Source organism: Thermobia domestica, chromosome 16 (genome assembly GCF_964235325.1).
Source record: "Thermobia domestica chromosome 16, izTheDome1.hap1.1, whole genome shotgun sequence".
NCBI lineage: Eukaryota > Metazoa > Arthropoda > Insecta > Zygentoma > Lepismatidae > Thermobia > Thermobia domestica.
Genome location: NC_137469.1, coordinates 62,666,965 through 62,691,609, shown reverse-complemented (window position 1 = coordinate 62,691,609; position 24,645 = coordinate 62,666,965). Strand labels below are relative to the sequence as shown.

The following is a 24,645-nucleotide window of genomic DNA, read 5'->3' as shown; positions in this document are numbered from 1 at the left end:
CCATTCTGGAGACATCCTGGAAGCAATTCTACCTTGGTTAAACCTTACGCCCGTAGCTCCATGTGAGCCAACGCTCTACCTGAAAAATGGTGGGTGGCCAACCAGATGTCCTATATATGCTACTATTTAATGACATTGATTTCAACCTACCTGGAGTCAGTTAACGCCTTAAACTCTGACCATACTCCAGGTTTGTCGATTTTCCCCACCAGCACTCCATCGATATCAGCAGTCCCCCTTAATCGCAAACTACTGATTGAGACCAGTACAGGCAAATTCTTCATTAAATTATACAGCTACAACTTCCACTGCACATCTCCATTAACATTGATAACGTTGTAGCGAATATCACAGCAGAGATTCAAGGGCATAAGAACTAATAACCGTCAAAACAACACCACCTCTGGGAAACTCCGACGAAGCCGACAGACGAACACGGCTACTCGTCACTATCAAGCGATGGATTAGAAAATTCTGGCAGCACACAAGACATCCCAGATAAAGACTGTGTTTAATTCCATTACTTTTACCATAAAGAACAGTGTTCGACGCATCAGACCACAAGCCTGATATGCTAATCCCAGCGCCTTTAACACACCTGATCATACCTTCTGAGAATTAATCAGAACATTCAAACACAAAACTAGTTATTGCAACAAAACTCTCCAAAGATCTAACGGACTTGAATTCACTGAGGAAGGAAAATCTTATGTATTTTCCACAATGCTAGAGAAACAATTCACAGAAAACGGAACTATTTGATGATGACCAGATCGACACAGTTCACTGTTACCTCTACCATCTTCCACCATCGCTGCCGTTCGGTCCCAGTCTTTTGGCTACTACCAGAGAAGTGCAGAGAATACTCAAGAAATTACACGTACGCAAAATTGCAGGCCTGGATGCCAATCTAACAATGGCCTTGAAATAGGATACTAGAAAACGTTTAGCTCTTCTATGCAAGATTTTCAACTATATGTTACATGTTACATGTTTCAACTATATGTTACATTTTTCAACCTGATTGAAGGAAGCACGCATTATTATGTTGTTCAAGCATGGAAAGGACAGCCCGTTCCCGTAGAATTAACGCCCGATAAGTTTACTATCACATCAATAGGAAGCAAAGTAATAGAATACCTTATCCAACGTAGACTACAACATAATCTATAGACAAACGCTATTCTCCCGGATCATCAGTTCGCGGTTATTACTCAGTCTCACAATTGACTAGAATATTGGATCGAATAACATACAGGTACAACGACAACGCTCATACACTGGGTGTCTTTTTCGATGTAGGGTGATCCAAAAGGTTTGGCATTTTATAAGGAGTGCCACAAAGGTCTTATCTATAAAATGCATCAGCAAATGTTTCCCAGAGAGCTGATCAATTTCATAGACATTTTCCTCCATCGTCAAACATTCAGAGTCAAAGTCAATCAAGCTCTCTCGCCAAGCCATCCAATAGCTGCTGGAGTATCGTAAGGGTCATGTATGTCAACCATCCTTTATGATCTATACACGGTGGCTTTACTGACAAATCCACAAACCATTCTGGCAATTTTGAGAATGATTCACCCAAGGAAGAAACTTCCACTGTACCCCAATTTGGCTACAGACGCATCTCCATCTCTTGGAAGGAGATTCAAATTAACGCACAGAAGATCACATTAGTACACTTCACTTTTTATAGTGCTTTAATAGGTTACTTTTATATTCGTCTGTTCGTTACAGCCAGTTAAAATATTTCAACTTAAATTTCACATACTGACTAGAACTCTAAAAATTTTGTATAGATACGGAAACCCAATGACAGTACAATATTTTCACATAATTTTCGGTCTATAGTGAATTGTTCAGCTCTAAAATTAGGGGTTATTACAAATGTATTAAGGATTGCGTATATACGTAGGCATTGTCAGTTAAGGGTCTTCACTCCAGCGAAATTAAACTACCGCTAATTTTAGAAATGAAATGAAATCTTTGAGTTTTACGTCCCACGGTTATGCCGGTTAGGCTAAAGGAGACGGTGATGATGAGTAATGAATGAAATGGTGGAATGAAGAAAGTGGGAGGAAACGGGAGAACCCCGAGAAAACCCACGCACACGGTGTTTGTCCACCACAAAGTTCACTTGGCGGGGGCTGGGATCGAACCCGGGACCCCAAGCACCAGAGGTGAACGCTCTACCACTGAGCGCGCTCTACCACTGAGAGTTTTAGAGTTTTCCTGTAATATCTTCACAGAAAATTTTTAAAAAAATCAAAAAGCAGAAACGTAGTGAACTAGACAGTACGATTTTGCATGTGATACCGTTATCACAACTCATCTATCTGCTTCCAATTTGCAACTGTAGATAGATTTAGCATTTTTTGCGGGTTCTGTAAATAGCGGCATACCAAAAGTAGATAGGTGAATTGTGGTAAGGGTACCACATACAAAATCGTATTGTCTAGTTCACTACGTTTCTGTTTTTCGAATATTTGTATTTGTTTTGAAGATATTACAGAAAAACATTAAAATTAGCGGTAGTTTAATTTCGCTGTAGTGAAGACCCTTAATTAACATTACTTTAATAGATATTAAGAATGGTTTAGTACTGTTTCGAGAAGATTATGTGGTGCATTTAACGTAAAAGTTAGGAACCAGTGCCTTTTAAAATCATGCAATATTTTCAAGTGAAAAAGGTTAGGAATAAGTGATTCACTGCAGGATATTGAATAAAGATAAAAATGGGCTTGTTTTAATAGTTAAGTAAGGTTTCTGTTATTGATCATCATCCATAGTATTCATAAAATGCTTAGCCCTCAACCTTAGTAAGATGCCCTCCTCGCTGGTATAGTGCCTAGTGCATGTACACTCATGTCCTAAATTATCGCATGTCTATACGAATTCGCACGATACTTCTTATAATGTTAGTATGTGTATAATCGGCAAAGACATGTATGTGACAAATTTCATGTCAAAAGAGCAGTAAATAAGAACAATAAGACGAAAATAAAATTTTCATGTTCATTTAATAACATTTTATTTTACTCATTTTCATTTTCGTATTTATAATTCTTTTCCTATGAAATTTACCACAAATATACATTTCCCGACTATACACATAGTATCAATATTAAAAGTATCCTGCAAAGTCATTATCAAATTATAAAATAAAATGAAATGAAATCTTTAAGTTTAACGTCCCATGCCGGTTAGGCTAAAGGAGACGGTGATAATGAGAAATGAGTGAAATGGTGGAATGAAGAGAGTGGGAGAAAACGGGAGAACCCCGAGAAAACCCACGAGTACGGTGTTTGTCCACCACAAAGTCCACACAGCGCGAGCTGGTATCGAACCAGGGACCCCAAGCACCGGAGGTGAACGCTCTACCACTGAGCCACCGCGCCCCTTATCAAATTATATTTCCACAACAAGACAGTTATAGATATGCGACAATAAGTTTGGACATGAGTGTACATTTAGTTCATGTGGTCCATGCTTCGATTCTAGATGGAATAGCACTAGAAAATTCGAACGGGTTACGGTAATTTAGATTCCATCTCAACCTATAGGTCCACGTCTCATATAGCCTCGGTGCCGAAAAAGATGCTACATTTCAGTGAACAAATCTTAGGAAGAAGAGTGTCCAATGCTCTTACTCTACGTCACATTTCTTCATTTTAACATCCCCCGAATATCCTTTTTAGTTCATTTTAATAAAGGCATTGGTTTTAAAAATGTCCATTAAAATGCGCATCCTAAGGGCTTAAGATATTGCCAAAATAGAAAATGTCACGAATCTCCATATTGGGATGATGGAATTCCGTAGAATATATAAACTTCTTATGTAAAATTAGTGATCAAGTGTCTCAGCGTCTTCGAAAATTCTGTTTCTAAAAGGGGAAAGCAATGTCTAGGTAATATTTTCGACATTGTAGATTTCTTCAACATGGGAAAATGGCTGATCCATTTAACATGAATTTTGTAATTAGCATTTGACTCAAGTCGGGTTTTTATCAGATTACTTTAGATGGGTTTCTAAGGGAGTAAAGAAGTTCAACTATATCTATCAAATATTTTCTATAGGTCTATCCTTTGCTTTCGAAGAACAGGCACTTCAGCTAGTATAAGTTTTGTGGAAGAGTAATATGGTTTTATTGATATTTATAACGTACTAGTAGGAAACCTGTTCTTCGTACGGGGAGAATACGTTGCATTTTGAACATAAAGAGCTGCATTTGGATTTAAACGCCATCGAAAGTGTCACTGTTCATCTCAATAACCCAAAAACTACGGATTCGACACTAATATAGGTCATTTATGATAATATATACAGGGTGTTTCAAATCAACACCGACAACGTTTGGAAGATGATTCCTGACACTAAGATAAGACAAAAAGTACAGAATCCTGCGCTACTCGTGCAACAATTTTTATGGAGGGAGTTTGGCTAAGGGCATATAATTTGAAGTACTCACCAACTACCTCTGTAAAAACTGTTGCCGAAGTGCTGCAGGATTCTGAAACATGGATATTTGGATAGGGGACATACTAGTTCCTAAATGAAGTCTAGGGTAGGTCCCATAATATTGGAGCTATGGACCTTGTTGTTGTTGTTGTTTTCGGCAGCCTATAACTCCGAAAGGAAGTTTTGTGCACCCAGATTGGTCTATACTTTTTGTCGTATCCTGGTGTCAGGAATCATCTCCCAAACATTGTCGATGTTGTTTTGAAACACCCTGTATATATTATCATAAATGACCTATATTAGTGTCGAATCCGTAGTTTTTGGGATTATTGAGATGAACAGTGACGTTATATTCTAGAGACAGATTAGTACTTTGCATCCTAAGAACTATACTAACCCGTTCATCTCAACATAGTTACAGGTAGTCTATCAAATAAGGATGATATTCATAATTATTCCCACAGGAATATATGGGGAATCGATTTTTGGTTGTTCATGTTTTGGGATCAATTTAATAGACCACGCTCATCAGCGAATTCGATTCTAACTCTTGATCCTCTAATCCTCCCCAAAGTTAATTGTGATCCATCAAATAATTCTTGGGACTTTGTGTCTCCCGGACGGACACGCGAACAGACGGAGAAAATATATAAAATAGTGTTTGCTAAACTGAAGTTCTTAATAAATTACAACTGTAATGTGTCCCTGAAGCAGATGCGGACCCAGAACTTTTTGTTGGGAGAGGTCCAAATGTTTATTCGAGGGTTAATACTATAAGAAACTATGGTGTTGAATTAGCATTATTCTGCACCCGAGAAAACGGTAACAAATTGTTAAGTACTGCCACTTACACTCACAGAAGAAAATTGATAGAGCTAGAGTACTTTAATAAGAAACGAAAGAATAGTGATGTGTACGATTATTATTATTATTTTTCAATTGTGCATTAATCACTTATGTACCAATGTACGTCGAGTTATGATTTTTTTCGGAGAAGAGGGGTGGAACCCTGTGAACTTCCACATGAGTGATCCCGGTGCAGTTGCATTAACATATCTGTCATTTAGATTGTACAATTATGTCTTTTTTTTTTATTAATTTATAAACCCGAAATATATAACGGAAAGCGTTTGTGGTCCATGTTAAGTGGAAGCTCTTAATCTATATTCAAACGAAATCACGAACTATGAATTTAAGAAAAAAACATTATTAATTTTGTTCGTGAAAATCATGAAGTTAACTCTGTGGGCGAAGCTGAACGAAAATTTTTGTAATATCTTAAATTTTGTACACGTGCATAACATTATTTCTAAAATCACAAAGACAGGATTTATAATCTTTGTCAAATAGTTGGAAGCAGAAGCAAGATGTTTCTAAATAGTCAAAAAGCACCTGCGGTAATATAACACTGTTTGCCATACATAAAAGTAATTAACATTTCGGATAAAATCATGAAAATTTGAAAGTAAATCTTGGGGTAAATTAGACTTCAAAATACTTCTAATTTTTCCATCATTAAATAACATTATTTTGTCATTAGGACTTTCCTAAGACTTTGTAAACTTTAAAATACAGTATAATAAATTAAAAAAGGAAAAATAGTTAAAACAAACAAGGATAATAATTCATATAAAATGACCAGGTTTTCAACCGAAAAATTATCCAGCGCCAAATCTTCGAGTCGCAATGGAGAAGTCTTCAAGAAGTTTCCACGAGCTCAATAATTTCAAATACAGTAAGAAAAACCACTGATTAATCAAAGTTAACTTCACTTGAAATAGGTAAAGTATGACAATAGAAAAGTTGAACTGTCTATTTGTCATTTGATTTTGGGAGGTCGCTAAAGTGACAGGTAGATTTGAATACTTGAATATTCAGCTTATAATCGGGCTAGTATTGAGTAAGTTATAAATCACCTGTTATATAATTAAACATACATAATGTCAAATGTCGAACTCAATACTATTAGATGTTTTCAGTTAAATGACTACGTTGTTACAAAAGACATCCACTATAATATTGTACTTCCTTTCTATATGTATTAGTTCCTCTGTAAATAGTTTGGTTCTTCAATGCAACAAACACTCGTTTAATTTCACTATAATTTGATTTAAGAATTCATTTTTCCTTTTTAATAATTGATATAACACAATTCAATTTGATCTTTATTTCTGTTAAAAAAAATACGCTTTTTGTTCTTGTGCGACCATATGAACTACATCCATTTCCGATTCTCTTTCTGAGTTTAAAAGTTTCGTACTAATTTCCTTTCGAAATCCTTGTCTAAAATTTTAATCATGCATTTTGCGCTTATGACAGTAATCAGGATTACAAATCATTACCAATTATTTGGAAAATATAAAATAGAAGCAAACATAATATATCCAGTAGCCTTCATTACAAGAATGTAAAATACAATATCTGTCGCACTCAATCATCACCACATTCTTAAAAGGCATTTAATATTATTGGATATAGCATTCCGATAAGTTAAAAGTAAAATGAAATGACTACACGAAACTTTCCCACGTAACAGAACATTCCACTGTTAATTGAATTCATTAGTTTTCGTTGTAGCTTTTGTGTGTGCGTGTATGCTTCCCATATCTGACCATTCAACAAGAGAACAATTAATACGAAGCTATATTCGTGGAAGAAAGTTGTAGTTGTAAGGTATATCATGCAGAACAAACAAAGAAATGTTCTGATGTACGTATTGTTTGTTCGTTAAGAAAACTATGCAGGGAATTTTCTTCCAACTTCTGGAATATTAACAGAATCAAATTATATAGTTCTTTTATTAACCGACCTCGAAAAGGTAGAGGCTCTTAATAAAACCCATTTATATATTTTATTGGTATGTTCAAGCTTGACTTCAGCATAGGTTCACACGTCCACTGATTTTGATTTTTTTAAAATTATCTTTCCTCGTGGCCCCATATAAATTTCATGAGGATATAATTGTAGTTTTCGGAGCTCGGACATGAAACACCGTAACAGATGCCAGTGAGGTCGGTTAATATGTTTTATTTAAAGTCCTTATCTGTAGATACATTCCCGTAAACGTAATTAAAATTAAACGATAGCAGAACAAGAATTCCACAGACTCCAAATAAGCACGAATCGCATCATCATCCGATGAAATACGTCATCCACGCAAGTGTTCCTTCACTCTGGGAAACACACACACACACACAAATCACACAAGGTTAAGTCCGGCGAATAGGGTGGATGTGGCAGCACACTGACTCCTTCCTGGTTCGAAAAGTCTACAGTTCTTGCCGCACTATGGGCATTTGCATTGTCATGATGCAACAGAAGATGGCCGAGTTTTGATCTTGGATGTTGGGCCTTCCATTTCTTGAACACAGTGGGAAGACAAACTCTTGAGTACCACTCAGCATTCACCGTACGTCGATTGTCAAATACAACAGTCGCAACATGTCCCTTCCGTGAGAAAAAGACGCAACCATTTTCTTTCCAACACTCCGAGGTCTCTTCACTTTGGTTGGGGGATCTTGATTCTCGAAGCACCACATTTGCGACTGCTGCTTGGTAAGCGGATCATAATGATAAATCCACGTTTCGTGACCTGTGACCATGTTGTAAACATCACGACTTGCCCCTTGGTTGAATTTATTCAACATAAATTCACACCATTTCACCCTACCCTCTTTTTCCCTTTCCGTGATTAACCAAACGAGAACACCTTCTCCTGAGACCCAAGTGTTCATGCATAATTGTCTGCGCTGCTGTTGACCCAATGTTGAGAGTCGCTTCGATCTCCAGGAAAGATACATGGGGATCATCTTTCACCATTTGCCTCACAGCTTCGATGTTTTCGGGAGTCACTGCACTGTTTGGCCGTCCGGAACGAGGTTCATCTTCAAGTGACTTATGTCCCCTTTTAAATTTCCGAAACCAATTTCCAACACTGGCTCGCAAAGGAGCAGATTCCCCAAAAGTATTCACCAAAATTTCAAGGCACTGCTCCGCGGTTAAGCCCTTCTTGTAATCCTAGAAAATCATAACGCGAAGGTCACGTCTTGACAGCTCCATGGCTAACTAGACAATGGGTTACGCGCACTTCCTTATCTCTCTTACAGGGTTGCCACACTCGAGACTCGCGATGATGCCAAACACTGGTCTGAATTATGCTAGATTTTTGTAAATTATGCCAGATTTTCAAATTATCTTTCCTAACTAATTTTAAAGACCCGCCCGTACTTATCTTCATTATTTCAATGAAGTGTTTCAACTGTATTCATGTACAAAGCTAATATGACGCTGTCAGGAATGATAATGAAATAAATTGGTAAATGGCACATTATACAGAAGGAAGGTCGAATTTATTTTTTATGAATGGATAACATTTTAAGAAATATATACACAACATGCCGCTTCCGACACAGGCCTGAAGCATTTCTTTTAGTGTATTACTAGCTGTCCCCTGACGTTTATATCCCTCCCCTCTCAAGTTGTAAATTGAAAGGGACAGAAACATCCCACATAACCAAACAATCAGGTTTCAGTTGACAGTAATAAAACTATGGGTAAGTAAATATGATTTGTAGTGTCACGGTTTGCTATTTTTGAACATTGTCTGAATTCAACAATAAATTACCACCGCGGAAATACTGACTGGTCTCATTGTTCCAACTATCGCTTCAACTAAGAAGAATAATTCCCGACGGTCCTTGAACCATCTAAATCTTAGTACTTTTTTCTGTTCATCAGAGGGAAGAATGAAATTATGCTAGATTTGGCCAAGATGCTAAAGTCAAGATGCTAGATGCTAAATGCATGTAAATTATCCTAGATCTAGCACCAAGATGCTAGATATGGCTTCACTGCTCTCTTATCTCTGACCATGCTATCACAGACTCATCGTTGCCATTGATGACTGAAAGTCACAACATATCAGAGTGTCGAATGAAATAAACAAAATGTTGCTGTGATGTTAGATTATTGCGCTGTTAAAAACTTTCGCATGGCCCTCGTATATATATATATATATATATATATATATATATATATACTATTTACAGGAACTAATACATATAGAAAGGAAGTACAATATTATAGTGGATGTCTTTTGTAACAACGTAGTCATTTAACTGAAAACATCTAATAGTATTGAGTTCGATATTTGACATTATGTATGTTTAATTATATAACAGGTGATTTATAACTTACTCAATACTAGCCCGATTATAAGCTGAATATTCAAGTATTCAAATCTACCTGTCACTTTAGCGACCTCCCAAAATCAAATGACAAATAGACAGTTCAACTTTTCTATTGTCATACTTTACCTATTGCAAGTGAAGTTAACTTTGATTAATCAGTGGTTTTTCTTACTGTATTTGAAATTATTGAGCTCGTGGAAACTTCTTGAAGACTTCTCCATTGCGACTCGAAGATTTGGCGCTGGATAATTTTTCGGTTGAAAACCTGGTCATTTTATATGAATTATTATCCTTGTTTGTTTTAACTATTTTTCCTTTTTTAATTTATTATACTGTATTTTAAAGGCCATTATACTGTATTTTAAAGTTTACAAAGTCTTAGGAAAGTCCTAATGACAAAATAATGTTATTTAATGATGGAAAAATTAGAAGTATTTTGAAGTCTAATTTACCCCAAGATTTACTTTCAAATTTTCATGATTTTATCCGAAATGTTAATTACTTTTATGTACTGGCAAACAGTGTTATATTACCGCAGGTGCTTTTTGACTATTTAGAAACATCTTGCTTCTGCTTCCAACTATTTGACAGAGATTATAAATCCTGTCTTTGTGATTTTAGAAATAATGTTATGCATGTGTACAAAATTTAAGATATTACAATAAATTTCGTTCAGCTTCACCCACAGAGTTACCTTCATGATTTACAATGATTTTTTTCTTAAATTCATAGTTCATGACTTCGTTATAATATAGATTAAGAGCTTCCATTTAACGTGGACCACAAACGCTTTTCATTATATATTTCGGGTCTACAAATTAATAAAAAAAAAAAAGACACAATTGTACAATCTAAACCCCAGATATATTAATGCAACTGCACTGGGGTCACTTATGTGGGAGCTCACAGGGTTCCACCCCTCTTCTCCGAAAAAAAAAATCATAATTTGACGTACATTGGTACATCTTCTTAATAAGTGATTGATGCACAATAATAATAATAATAATAATAATAATAATAATAATAATAATAATAATAATAATAATAATAATAATAATAATAATAATAATAATAATAATAATAATCGTACATATCACTATTCTTTCACTTCTTATGAAAGCAATCTAGCTCTATCAATTTTCTTCTGTGAGTGTAAGTGGCAGTACTTATACTAACAATTACTTACAGTTTTCTCGGGTGCAGAATAACGCTAATTCAACACTATATAGACAAGTTGCTTATAGTATTAACCCCCTGAATAAACATTTGGACCCCTCCCAATGAAAATTTCTGGTTCCGCACCTGCTTCAGGGACATATTACAGTTGTAATTTATTAGGAAGTTCAGTTTAGCAAACACTCTTTTATATATTTTCTCCGTCTGTTCGCGTGTCCGTCCGGGAGACACAAAGTCCCAAGAATTATTTGATGGATCACAATTAACTTTGGCGAGGATTAGAGAATCAAGAATTAGAAAAAAAATGAAATGAAATGTTTGAGTTTTACGTCCCACGTTTATGCCAAAGGAGACGGTGATGATGAGAGATGAATGAAATGGTGGAATGAAGAAAGTGGGAGGAAACGGGAGAACCCCGAGAAAACCCACGCACACGGTGTTTGTCCACCACAAAGTTCACTTGGCGGGAGCAGGGTTTGAACCCGAGACCCCTAGCACCAGAGGTGAACGCTCTACCACTGAACCACCGTGGCCCCCAAGAATTAGAATCGAGTTTGCTGATGATCGTGGTCTATTAAATTGATCCCAAAACATGAACAACCAAAAATCGATTCCCCATATATATTCCTGTGGGAATAATTATGAATATCATCCTTATTTGATAGACTACCTGCAACGCTGTTGAAATGAACGGGCTAGTATAGTTCTTAGGATGCAAAATACTAATCTGTCCCTAGAATATAACGCTAAAATGGAACTAAATGACTTTCTGCTCGACAAATCTAAATACTTAAATATTTTCTATTTTCAAATAGTCATCCGCCTTACTAAAATTTTTGAATGGGGAATAGAGGTTGAAGAGAAATGCAAAAAAATTCGCGTTATGTACATCATAACAAACCAAACGCCTTTTCGTGGTGTACACTGTGACCTCGTATTTCCTTAAGGACTTTGTAATTGTTAATACAGTATAATAAATTTCAACTTTAATATGCCCATTAAGTTTCCATCGGCAAAGCTGCATTAACGTATCTGTCATTTATATTGATCGATTGTGTTATTTTTTCCAATGAACTTTATAGACCTTGGATAAGGGAAAGTATTTAAGGTCCATATTAAATCAAAGCTCGTAATCCATTTTAGCTGTATCAACTCCTCCTCCCTCTCAACAACTAAAATAACTATAAAAAGTATGGTTTATACAAGAAACCCACATTTTAACCAAGGCTGTATCTAGAGAATGAGTGAAAGTATTAAGCCAACCGCACATTCACCATAGAATAGGACAGCTGAGACGAGGTAAATCACTGTAAGCAATGCAACAAAGCCTCATACCGAATATTTACTTCAGCACGTGCTAGACAAAGGCCTCACTCCAACGTTGAAGTTGAGACACACACGGTCAATGGACTCAGTCCTGTCTCTTCGCATACTCTCCTGTCTCCCCCTGCTTCTGGTCAATTTGCAGCCGGCCTTAGAGGTAAAAACTATTGAATAGGTTAAAAAAAAGTACTTTTCTAAGGGGATACTAATAAGCTAATTTAGTTGCGATGCATTATGGATCATTAACGAAGGAGAAGAAGGGGGCTATTATTGTTCAAAATTAACTAACATTATGGTTATTTAATTTTAATTCTCATGCCACAAATGAATTTTATGCATTAACTCTTCAGAACATTAACGTGACACAAAGTAACTCTACTGTGTACATTGAAACAGTGAGGGTTGATTGGGATTTCTTCAGAGTGTCGCATTATTTAAAGCCCAAGAAAAGGGATGCTCATGGCAAAGGTACTACGATAACATAACGAAAATTAAAATATTTTAATAACAACAATACATCTAGACATCTTTATTATTATTATTATTATTATTATTATTATTATTATTATTATTATTATTATTATTATTATTATTATTATTATTATTATTTGTTTGTGCTCTGGAATTTTCTTCTTACATCTACTTATCAATTAAGGAATTTAATGAGCTTATGGGACTTGGCAGTAATCGCGTAGAAGAAAAACCAGGCATTACTTTAAAAAAAAAAAATCCTGGTTATAAGTTTGAATTAATAGTCAATGAGTTAGTCGCTTGTACGTTACAATAAAACACTTACATCAGAACCTAAATTTTATCCCGCCAACATTTGCTTGACAAGTTTCTGACCACAAAGTAAACTGACATTGCACTGACGGTTACTCAATTGGTCGTAACAAACCATAAAAATAACTGAAAAAGATTCACACCCACCGGTAATCTTAACACGGTATAGTAATACATAGCATCATATATCATATCTGAATTTTGATTTCGGGATAAAGTATATTCGTTGCCATTCCATATTTACTAATACTTAATTCATTTTTATGTTTAATGTTAACTTTGATATCCCACGCTTCTGACCTTTAAGCTAAAGGAGACTTTGAGAAATAAGCGGTGATATTAAAAGTGTCAAAAGGCAATACATAACATCCGTGCCTTGAGCGAGATTCGAACCCGCAACAAACAAGTCTTTCGTTAGTCCAGAGCCTTAAACTGTTCGACCATACCAGCCGGCACGCATAATTCATGGTACCATGTTTTACAAATCTAACATTCTAACTGCATAAATAAATTTTCAGATCTCTACAGTCGCTGCTTCACTTCAAATATTGTACTTCTAATGTAAGATAAACATTCTACCTAGGTACATGGGAAGCTGGATGAAAAGATGCTGATTGTATAACTTTGTACACTTGGGATGTGAAATAATAAATACCAGACAACTAATTCTTGAAGGAGCTGCTTTATTATTGTTCAGAGATCTATTTTTCTTATAATTTCTGTAATTCTCTGTATCTAAAAGATAGCATTCGTATTAGACCCTACCCGAACGTTTATGGGAATTGCCAATAGACATATGGAACGTCATAGCCGAAACGAAAAATCACCACCAAAAACTAATTTTGTACTACATTTATAGATTTTTTAAAAAGACTTCATTTCACTTCAAATCCTTAACTTCCAGTTTCATATTCCATTTTGAACAATAGAATAAAGAAACCTACTTTCTTCCTGGTCTACTGGCTTACTGGTTCTATCTGTTGTTATAAGGTGATCAAAAACTCTATCCTCAACCGGAAGATTCAGACTAGATATGAAGTTTCTAGTTTTTGTCCCACGGGTATACCTTTAGACTAAAGGAGACGGATGATTTATGCAAGTGAATATTATGAAAATGAATAATTATGAAAGGGATTGATGGAATGAAAACGTGAGAGGAAACAGAACCCGGAGAAAATCCACAGACACGATGTTGTCAACCACAAACTCACATGGCCTGGGAGCGAAACACCAGAGATACGTAAACGTTCTATCACTGAACCACCGTGCCCCATACACACATGTTCTTCACTGATATAATATGATTGAGAATGTAATTTCATTTGCTTCAGGTTTTGACTGGCCAGCAAACAGAGTGTTATATTTCTGAGGTGTTGGAGCCTATTGTGGTCTCACTTTTAATGTTCATGAACGTCGCATTTTTCAACAGGATAATGCATGGCTGCATGTGGTACGTAACGTTCCATGATGCTTGGACGGACACTATGATGCAACTCTTACTTTGATCGATCGTCCAATAATGCCTCGCCTTATCTATGAAATGGTTTGCATGCCAGACCCCCAGAGCTACGGGACAGTAGATGAACTTCGGCAACTTGTCAAAATAGCATCACGTGAATTTCTCAGACGAAAAATGAAATGATTTAAGGTCCCACGTTTATATCCTTTAGGCTAAAGACAGGGCCGTAACTTCTGGGGGTAGGGGACAACTGCTTCCCCAGGGAAGCTCCCCGCCGTTCGAGGGGGACCCATTTTAAGACAAAATTTTCTTACTCCGTATACGAAACGAACATAAAATTATAAATGAAGCATCAAACAGGTTCACTACATTACATAAACAAAACAACACACAAAAGGTAAATAAAACACAAATGAGTCGTTGGCCCATTTCAGTAGAAATGTCTACTATTAGGGGCCCTAGAAATAATATTTACTCGTATGACTTTGAGGTTTGTCAATATAGTCTCCTTGATTTTAATTTGTCGTGTATGGAACGGACCCATGGAGTAACTAACGGTCCCGCAGACTTTGCCGTGCGGGAGGGCCCACATGCTCCGGGGGCCATAGAGTAAGAGAAAGATGGAAAGGGGGCCCAAGAATTAAAAAAACAACTTTTCTAGGGAGCCCAAACACGCGTATTAATGCTTGCCCCCCCCCAGGAAAAAAAGTAAGTTACGGCGCTGGCTAAAGAAAACTTCACAACGAGGAACTACATAATTTATACGGTTTACCAAACATTGTTGGGGTCATCAAATCTGGGAGGCTTAGGTGGGCAGGTGTAGCCAGAATGAAAGAAGGTAGGAACGCTTTCAAAGTCCTAATTGGAACATCAATCGGAAAACGACCATTAGGAAGACCTAGGCGCAAATGGGAGGACAATATTAAGATGGATCTCGCAGAAATATGAATACAAAGTAGAGACTGAATCCAGTTGGCTAAGGATAGAAGTCAGTGGAGGGCTTTTGTGAACGCAGCATAGAACCTTCGGGTTCCATAGGCCATGGAGTTAGTTAGTTAAGCTAAAGGATATATGATTAATGAAAGTAAATGACTATGAAATTATATTTTGTAATCTCGCGAGAATCGAACACAGGACCACGTACAACACAGACACATGTACTAGCCACTGGACCAGCGGGAAGAGCTATCTCAGGAGATATATATGCTTCACCGTGTGGCACAGTTATTGATGTTCGTAATGGCTTGGCATGATAGTGAGCTCCGTATATCCGCTGACACTGTATACCCCATCTTTCGTTACGAAGAGCGGTAAGCACCATTAGGTGTATGCGTACCTAATAGGTTTCCCTTTCAATTTTAATGACGGTCATTGTGAAAATACCGTACTAAATAATATGTATTTTAAAAATGTATAGAATATGTGACGATAATAAATTGTTTGTTTGTATTTCAGATTGTGATAGAACAGGCCCAAGCGAAGAAGAGAAATATCTTTGTGACGCTTATGAAAGATCATATAAAGAAGATACAGCTTTCATACCAGTCGATGAATACCTTTCTACTGATATTATATTTTATATGTATTCAAGGTACGTGCATAAATCATCTATTTTTAATGTATTAGGTAGTTTTGGCTCCAAATAGAATCTCCCGTTAGTGAAAAATATTGTATTGTTCACTAATTTTGGACTATATATCACTAACTAGATCAATCTAAAATGATTTTATTACTGTATTTTTGTTTGTTGGGTTTAAAACTTGGAATCCTAATTTCTACACATTTTCGTACTAACTAGAACTCTGAATTTGTACAGAATCGCAAACCCTATGACAACACAATATTTTCACATAGTCACAGCCCTATCTTATCGTATTATTTACTGTAATACAAGGGTGTGGACACAAGGAAGGGGAACCACCAAAGGATTTCCTGAGATTTTCTAATTGCGTCGTGTGTTTATTAATTTTGTTTAATAACTACAGCAAATGAAGAATTTTTCGAATTTTCCGAAATAAATCCTTTTAAAAAAGTCGAATTTTCAATCACTTTGTAACTTTCTTTTTACTTATATTCGAAACGCGTCATGTCACAGTTTTCGAAATTAACGTATGTCGATGGATGTGCATTACTCCCGTACGTCCGTCTCACTTGTGTTGGTGTAAAGGCCTCCGAAGTGTTGGACGTTTATGATATTATAGCGTTCTTAGTAACACTGCCCTATCGCAAGTTTTAGTTTAACATACTTATAGGTTTGAAATTTGAAATAATCTGTATAACCTAGCATTTCACCCAGTTTGATATTTTATCTCGTTTAAAAAAAAATGCTTAAACAATAAATGCAACGAAAACTTGTGCCAAACGGATCATTTCATATTTCATATTTCAGTTTTTAAAACATTATTTGAATTCACTTAAGTTTTTGCACTTATTGTTTACTAAGATTTAATAGGAAGTTCACCACTTTCAATATAAACAACTCGTTCTCTCTTTTTCAAGCAACCACAAACAAAAGTGATGCAAGAACAAAAATGAATAATACAAGTTTGAAATATAAAGTTTACAAAATGAACATTGTCTTGTTCTATAACCACACTGGTTATTTTATAATAGGAATGCCGCAGCCACAAGCCATGTCGACTATTACTCTATGATTGTTAAATAGTAAACATTGGTGTAAATTAAAATTATTATACACTTTGTCAGGATCACAACCAGAGTTGCAATAAAATGGCGTATGCATAGAGCCCGAAGTCGCCCATGTTAAACTGTTTGTCTGATAGCTAACTTTTCATGATATTGAAAATTATTAACACTGGAAATGTCCACACTCTTTAAAATTGGAAACAAACATAAATTGAACTAAAAAGAACACTTGTAAAAAATATATAATATTGTATCAAATTGGAGTTCAAGACATGGCTGCTTATCACGACGCCATGTTGTCTCGAACCTCCAAATAAACATTAATCAGTGTCACATTATAAATTATTTCTTCTTCTTCTTTATCTTCGAATGAAGGTACAATTCAGAAGCAAATTTATTCTTAAGCCTGATATACACGAATCGAAAAATATAAACAATCGGAAAATTTTATCGTTGCATCTGACAGTTACTTAAAAACAATTCAGCTTTACATTAGGTTGGCAGTACTGTTAATCTGATGGTATTGCCGGGCATGTCTATTAATGTAGCTCTGTTGACCTGTATATTCTAAAACTGTGACTTTATTTTTAATTGCAAGAGCTCAAAGAAAAATGTCTTTTTTTAGCCAAAGTTTTTTTCCTACAGCTTTTTTGCCTAAGTAATTTTGCTTTTTTTATTGTTTTAATATTTCAGTTTTGATTAAAGACAACAATACGTTCCATCTTTGTTTTCGCATGCATTTTGAAGAGAAAATTTTGAAAAAAGTTCAAGAATCAAAGAAAATAATTCATTCAATAAGAAAGAAAAAGTCCATAGGGTCTCTAGTTACAATGAATTGTTTATAGAGCTTTTAGATTAACTTTGTACGACAAAAATGGTTTAGAAAAAGTTTAAGTATTTTCAGTGGCGTCTCGTGACATAAGTTTTCCGTAGTTCACAGTTGTTAGAAGATCCTATTCTAGAATTCTTTCAGTATTCTAAATAATAAAAACTATAAATGATCAATGAAAGTAACTATATATATATTTACACATAATGAAAAGTACAAATTTATAAACAAACCTCCATTTCATTCGTATATGAAATTACTTCTCATGTTCTTCTGGGCAATCAACTTGTCAATAACTCTTCTGAAGTTTATTTTTTTTTCATTTTTTTCTGTTGATACTATAGCTTATGCACTGAGACTATTTTGAACACCTTTAAATGTTTTCATATTCTTTAATATGGTAACACAACTTTCAGTTTCTGAAGTCAATTTTGGATTATTTGCTATGTTTTTCACGAATTTTTGTTCTATGCATCCTCTTTCTACACACTCACCATCAATTTCACAATGTACTAAATGTAATCTCCATTAGTATCAAGACTGCAAACGTCTGCTATCTCGTATATTTGAAGAGCTCCTTTGTGGTTAAGCGGTTAGCGTACGTGCCTTGGGTGTGGGAGACCCGGATTCGATTCCCGGAGGGAGCTGATGTGATTCGGATTTCGCGTTAAACCAGTAGGCTCCGTCTCATATAGCCTCGCTGTTGAAAGGGGCGTTAAACTCAAAATCAACTCAATTCGTATATTTGAATTGCCATGTATGTTCTTTAGTAAACTTTTGACAGTATACACGAAGCATGCAATGTATCAAATTATTATGGTAGTTGCAGAGGTACCTTTAATTAGGAACGCTTTGTCCATGTACTTTTGCATTGTTATCTCAAGACACTTCATTTATGTTCCGCTCCCCTCCAAAGAAAAAATCTTTCCGGTTACAGCTGACCGTACGTTACTGCAAATCTCAATACTCGACTTTTTCTATTTTGCATTTGTTAAAGATGAATGTTGAAAAAAATCAATTCCAAAATTTCCTTCCCACAATTTCCAGGTTCCTACAATACAAAAGGTAAGATTTTACCATTGTAGCAATATTACCAAGTACAGCATGTTTTGATAAACTATTCGCTTTTCTTACAAACATTTAGTTTATTTAGGTAGAAAAAACCCGGAGCTATTTTTTTTCTTTTCCAAGACTCAAAGTTTTTCAGTGGAGGCACACTATTTTGATTTAAGAAATGTTAGTGTATTCATTTTTTTCTAGTGATTTAACTACTACAACAAACACTAGCACTTACAATCCATAGTCGCTCTCTATTAAAGTATATTCTTACTTATACCACTAACTCAAATTGATCAGCCATAAAGATTTCAGTCTTCTAAATCTATATGAAGTTACCAAGCACTAGAGATGTAAGGGCTTTAAAAAGGCTTTTTAAAGGACTTTACAAAATAACTGCTTCTTTTTTTAATAAGCTTTTTACTGTTTTTTGCCTCAAAAATTTTATTTTTAAAAATATGTCAATATTTGCAGTAGTTTTTACCTTTCCTTTTTTCATTATAACTCGAAAAAAACATTAAATTATTTTCTTCTAAAAAGAAAAAAAAAACATTAAAATTTTCAAGAAAAAATCAAATAAAATCTGTCATTCGATAGGAAAGAAGAAGGGCGAATCGGTGGACGTGGTGCGTATTCCAGTACCAATGAATTATTTATAGGGCTATTTAATTACCGATCAACGACAAAAATGTTTTAGTAAAAAGGTATAGTGTTATTAATAACCAGAGTTAGGATTTTTAGAGGTAGTTTTCACAGCAAAAAAGAGAGCTAAATATAAGACACTAAAACAGCATAAAAGTTGCTATTTCCCCGCAACTACTTTGACGACTACTCGTTTTTCTATTCGAAAACAAGTTAATAGGAATCTCTCTCTCCCTCTTTATATATATATCCATAAGTACACACTTAGATTTTAATCTTCATATCTCAGTTGTGAAGAGAACCAGAAATTTGTAATTTACATCCGGCAATCTTCAAATATTGTTGTTTTAGTTTTAGTATATTTCATATTAATAATTTTAAGATTCTGATTGTATAAAAGGGTTACTAAACCAGAGACGAAAACGAACTTTTACCTTATAAATGGGATTTTAGTTCAAAATACTATAAAATACTGACAAAAATACTATAAAATATGCTGTAAAGGTACCGGTACATGAATATTGTATGCACAACAAATTATTAATGATTAATAGCACATCCCCTTACAATTATATATTTACGTAGAATCTTACAATATAAGAACAATAACATCAGGAGGCGTCATATGTGACTCCAAGGGGGCATTCTTTCCCCTGAATTTGAAATGTATATATTTTAATCAATAGGATACTAATACTGTATATGATTAGTATATGATAATCTATATACATCGGGAATCTTGTCTCTCCCATAACCAAAATTTGAAATGACACTTCTGAATGATATTGACAAACTAAATATGGAAACAATGCTTTGTTATAAGCAGAAAACATTTTTTGTATTATTTTAACAGTTACTATAGACAATATCTCTCTACTTTCATAACTGGAATAGGCTTCATGTCACCAGCGTTCACAAAACTTGCACATAATCCAATCTTCAAATGCAGGTTTCGAATATCCTCCACATTGTGGAGAGAATACAGGATCCTCACCTTTTTTATTGATCAGATTGAATGTTACATTGTGTTCGTGGATTTTATCGAGGTACTCCCGTTTCCTCCAACATTTTCACTCCACCGATTCTTCCATCATCTTTCACTTGCCTTTATCATCCGTCTCCCTTAGCCTAAAGGTCATAACTATGGGACGATAAACTGAAAGAATTCAGAGACTTCAAACTGAATATTCTCATTGGCTATTGAAGGCTTATGTTTAATTGACTTTCTAGTTATTTCAAGGAGCACCTTATTAGAGTTCCAATTCGTCATCTTTAGCTTTGTTTTGCAACATATTCTTAAACGACAAACTAGTAACTATTTCAAATCTTTTGCCTTTCTTGTTTCTCTGCTGCCTTTTTGGGAATGGTATGATTAAGTGACAAAAACTAATTTTGCAATTGCTAGAATCTAAGTTGAGAACGCTTTATAATGCATAAGGCTTTACATTCACTTCTGTACTTATTAGATATCAGAAGTTGATAGTGTTGCATCTTCTACTCAGTCTAATCCGTACATTTGCTTGTCTGTTGTTGCCGACCATGCCATCTCCTCGTTTCTGTGCATATCTGTTACTGCCGAAGGTGCAAAATCTTCGTCGTTGAAAACTCCTGGTTTTAAAGATCAATCCTACGTGTTTTGAAAACACTGACGACCTTTCCCATTAATGTAAATCAACCATAGGTGCACTGAGAAAAAAATGTATGTGGCGTACGTAAAATCGTATGTTACATTTGCAAATTCTGTAGCTTTTGAACTTAACATTCAGCAAACGTATAACAAAAAACGCACGTTTCATAATACTTTCTGTATAAGTGTTCCATCTGTACGCACTTTCCGTATGAAACAATATAGGCGGACAGGATCTCACATAGAAATGGAAGTATATAACATATAGCTGACGAAGGTAACATACACATATGTATGTAATATAAGGAAGACTGTTAGATATCAGACATCTTGCAACGGCATGATGTAACATCTAGGGCAGTGCCTATGTAGCATACGGATAATGTATGCTCCGTACTGATTGCTGTAGTAAGCAAGAGGATTTCGTATATTTGTACAATATACCGCCGTCCGCCAAATAATCTGCTATCTGAAATTTTGAGGTGACTCCCCCTTATTTACAAACCAATTAGTAGATTCTTCCGTAAGATGGGCCTTTAACAGTTCTAAAAAGATCTGTCAAGGGACTGAACCTTGTTGGTGTCAGGTGAAATTGACACCAAGTGAATCGCATTTTCGTGATAGAACAAAACTGCTTCCAAGGACAAATAAGTTTTTTTTTTTTCTCCGATAGTTTCCTGAAACAATCATAGCTGGATTAGGACCTGAAAATCAGAATGGATTCAATTATTATTGTAAGGAAATCATATCGTAAGCAATTATACAAACATGTAATTCCTAACTTTTGCCCTAGCTTGGTAAAAAATAGTTTACTTTAATATCTTGTGCGTACTTTTGTCCCAGCACGTTCTTCGAACTTTGGCCCTTCCACAATTTTTTACTCTACCGATAAATACTGCTATTTACAGAGAACAATATTAGATTAATCTAACACATCATGCCACACCCCAAACATGACTCAAGCAGAACATCTAAGCAATTATTCACTTCTGTACACACCTTGTTATGAAATACAGAACCTAAAAAACGAAAATATTATATTAGAATGATGAAAAAAATGAAATTTACCTCATGGTTTTCACGCTGTTGGTTCGAGGCATCTGTAACAATGTATCTAGGTATTATAGCAATCCACCTTCATACCTTTTAGAATGACTCAGTGTTGCTAATCTCATTTTCTAATCTAACGAAAACGGCCAATGTTAGTATCGAATCTGTAGCTTTCAGGAGTGGCTAAAGTGAATAGTGACACCCTCAATTACGTTCAAGTACAAGTTCAGACCCCCGTGCTTTGACTTGTGTGCTTTTACCCCGGATCACTCAAGAGGGGTACAAAGTTAATGGGAGGGATTTCTGGAGGGAATTTTCCCGACATTATTCCGATTTTCCCTGTTTAAGTACATTACGAGGAAAGCTTATTTCACCTCTGGAAGGCTTATTTCATGCTGAAGAGAATGCACTATAAACCATGACAGTAGGGATATTGCTATATGTCAACAAACTTTTCCCCAGGAGGTCGCCCCAGACAATGGGTAGAGAGTATAGTTGTATAGAAATACACTATTGTTTAAATGACATATGATGACAGGTAATGGCTGGTGTACTATTGTATGTATAGTAGTGACGTAAAAGAGAATAATAAAAGATGTCAAAGTTGAAAAGATAAATGATTTTTAAAAAAAACCTTGAAAACTTGTTGAACAATGTGAAGCTTGTTATAAAGAATAATAGAACTATAGAATACTTTGCAGGTTTATGTAAAGAATAATAAAAGAGAAACCTTGCAGCTGTATGCGTTAAAGAATAATAATTTAGGTAACGAACAATAGTGGATTGTTATAAAGAAAAATAAAAGACTTTTAAACCGGCGGCGAAAACGCGTACGCGGCGCGGGAAGGTGCGGGGGCGCGAACGGAAAATACCCGCGTGCGCGGGCGCGAGCGCGTGACGTTATTTGAAATTTTTATTTAAATATTGGTTTTAAAAAATAGGCATGTATAGTTTTGTTAGCGATGGAGAACCGTCAGTTTGTAGAAGACATTGATGTGAAGCATAAGTTAGACGCTGAGAATGAATATTCAGATTCTCCAGATTGTACATTTGATGAAAATGAATTAGAAAGATATGAAAGCGATAATATAAAAGTTTATGCAAGTGATAGTGAGGAGGGAATAGATAATGAAGTGTATGAATTTTCGGAGGATAACTCAGATTTTGAGGCGGAATCAAATGACGAAGTGGTATCAAATGTGGATACGCCGCCATGTTCACCTGCTTTATCAGAATTAAGTTGGAATTGTGAATGTGGTGTTAACTATGTGGATGTGAACTGTGTAAGAGACTGCATTGTGAAATGGAAACCAAATGATTATTTAATATGCTATGCATGCTATTGGCACGATACATGTGAATGGTCTCATGAATGTTTTTATTGTAATGAAGACGTTTTAGACATTCGTGTTTGGTCTGTGTTAGTGAATCCTCGTGTACAGGAGGAATTATTTGATATTTATGCAGAAACACATACAGTTATTACAACATTAACAAGAGATTATTTTAATATTACATTTGGTGAACTGTCAGTGGATGTGAATGTACGAAAAGAACTTTTAAATATTTTTCTTGAAAAAGAGATCGAACGAGTATAGTGAGGTGTGTTAAGAAAACGTACTGTACATAATGTATTTCGAAAATAATTTTTGTGTATTATGTAGTGAAGAACATATTAGTGAAGTTTGTGTTTTAAAAACTATAAGTGCATACTTACGTTTTAATAATAATATTTCTTGTGAACAATGCTTGCTGCATCTTGAACATCAATGTTTATTTCATCATGATATTGGAACTTTTGCTGTAGGATATTTATCCAACGATATAACTCTCATTGATTTATTTGAAGTGTTTGAAGAACATCATAGTGAAATTTCAAGTATAAACTTTATAAGCAAAGCGCGTGATTGTTTAAAGAACACTGAATTTGTTGGACAAATTATACCATTTTTCTTAGAACGTAAACATAAAATTTCACCATGTGTTAATGAATACATTATTGACATACAAGGTTTTAAGATTTCAAATAATGAATTTATTATACGTGAATTTTGTTTAACTGCGTGTGATGATACAGTAAATTTGCATTGTTTAATAAAATCTCCAGTAGAATACAATATACTTCCATTAGGTTGTCAGAAACAAATTGAATGGTTAACATTAAACTTACACGGATTAACTTGGAATGATAAATGCGGTTATACTGTATCACACATACGTAACCTTATATATCAACTTTGTAAACAAGATGCAACCTTTTATTGTAAAGGCGCAGAAAAAACACTTTGGATTAAAAATATTTTTGCACTAGGTAATGTTATTGATTTGGAAAGTAAACAGTGTCCACCATTAAACACATTGCATGCAAACGTATTTAATGATTATTGTGCTTTTCATGAACAAAAT

At 35.1% G+C, this 24,645-nt stretch overlaps 1 protein-coding gene across 2 annotated transcripts in view; it reads left to right on the top strand.

Annotated features, from left to right (window-relative positions):
- LOC145673098 (inactive pancreatic lipase-related protein 1-like) overlaps nucleotides 1-24,645 on the top strand; it is a 146,935-nt gene that overhangs the window by 32,849 nt on the left and 89,441 nt on the right. For both annotated transcript variants that reach the window (XM_081742459.1, XM_081742458.1), the window contains exon 2: nucleotides 15,845-15,980. In XM_081742459.1, coding sequence (XP_081598585.1) covers nucleotides 15,970-15,980 — 11 coding nt within the window. In that variant the 5' untranslated portion in view covers nucleotides 15,845-15,969. The remainder of the gene's footprint in view (nucleotides 1-15,844; nucleotides 15,981-24,645) is intronic.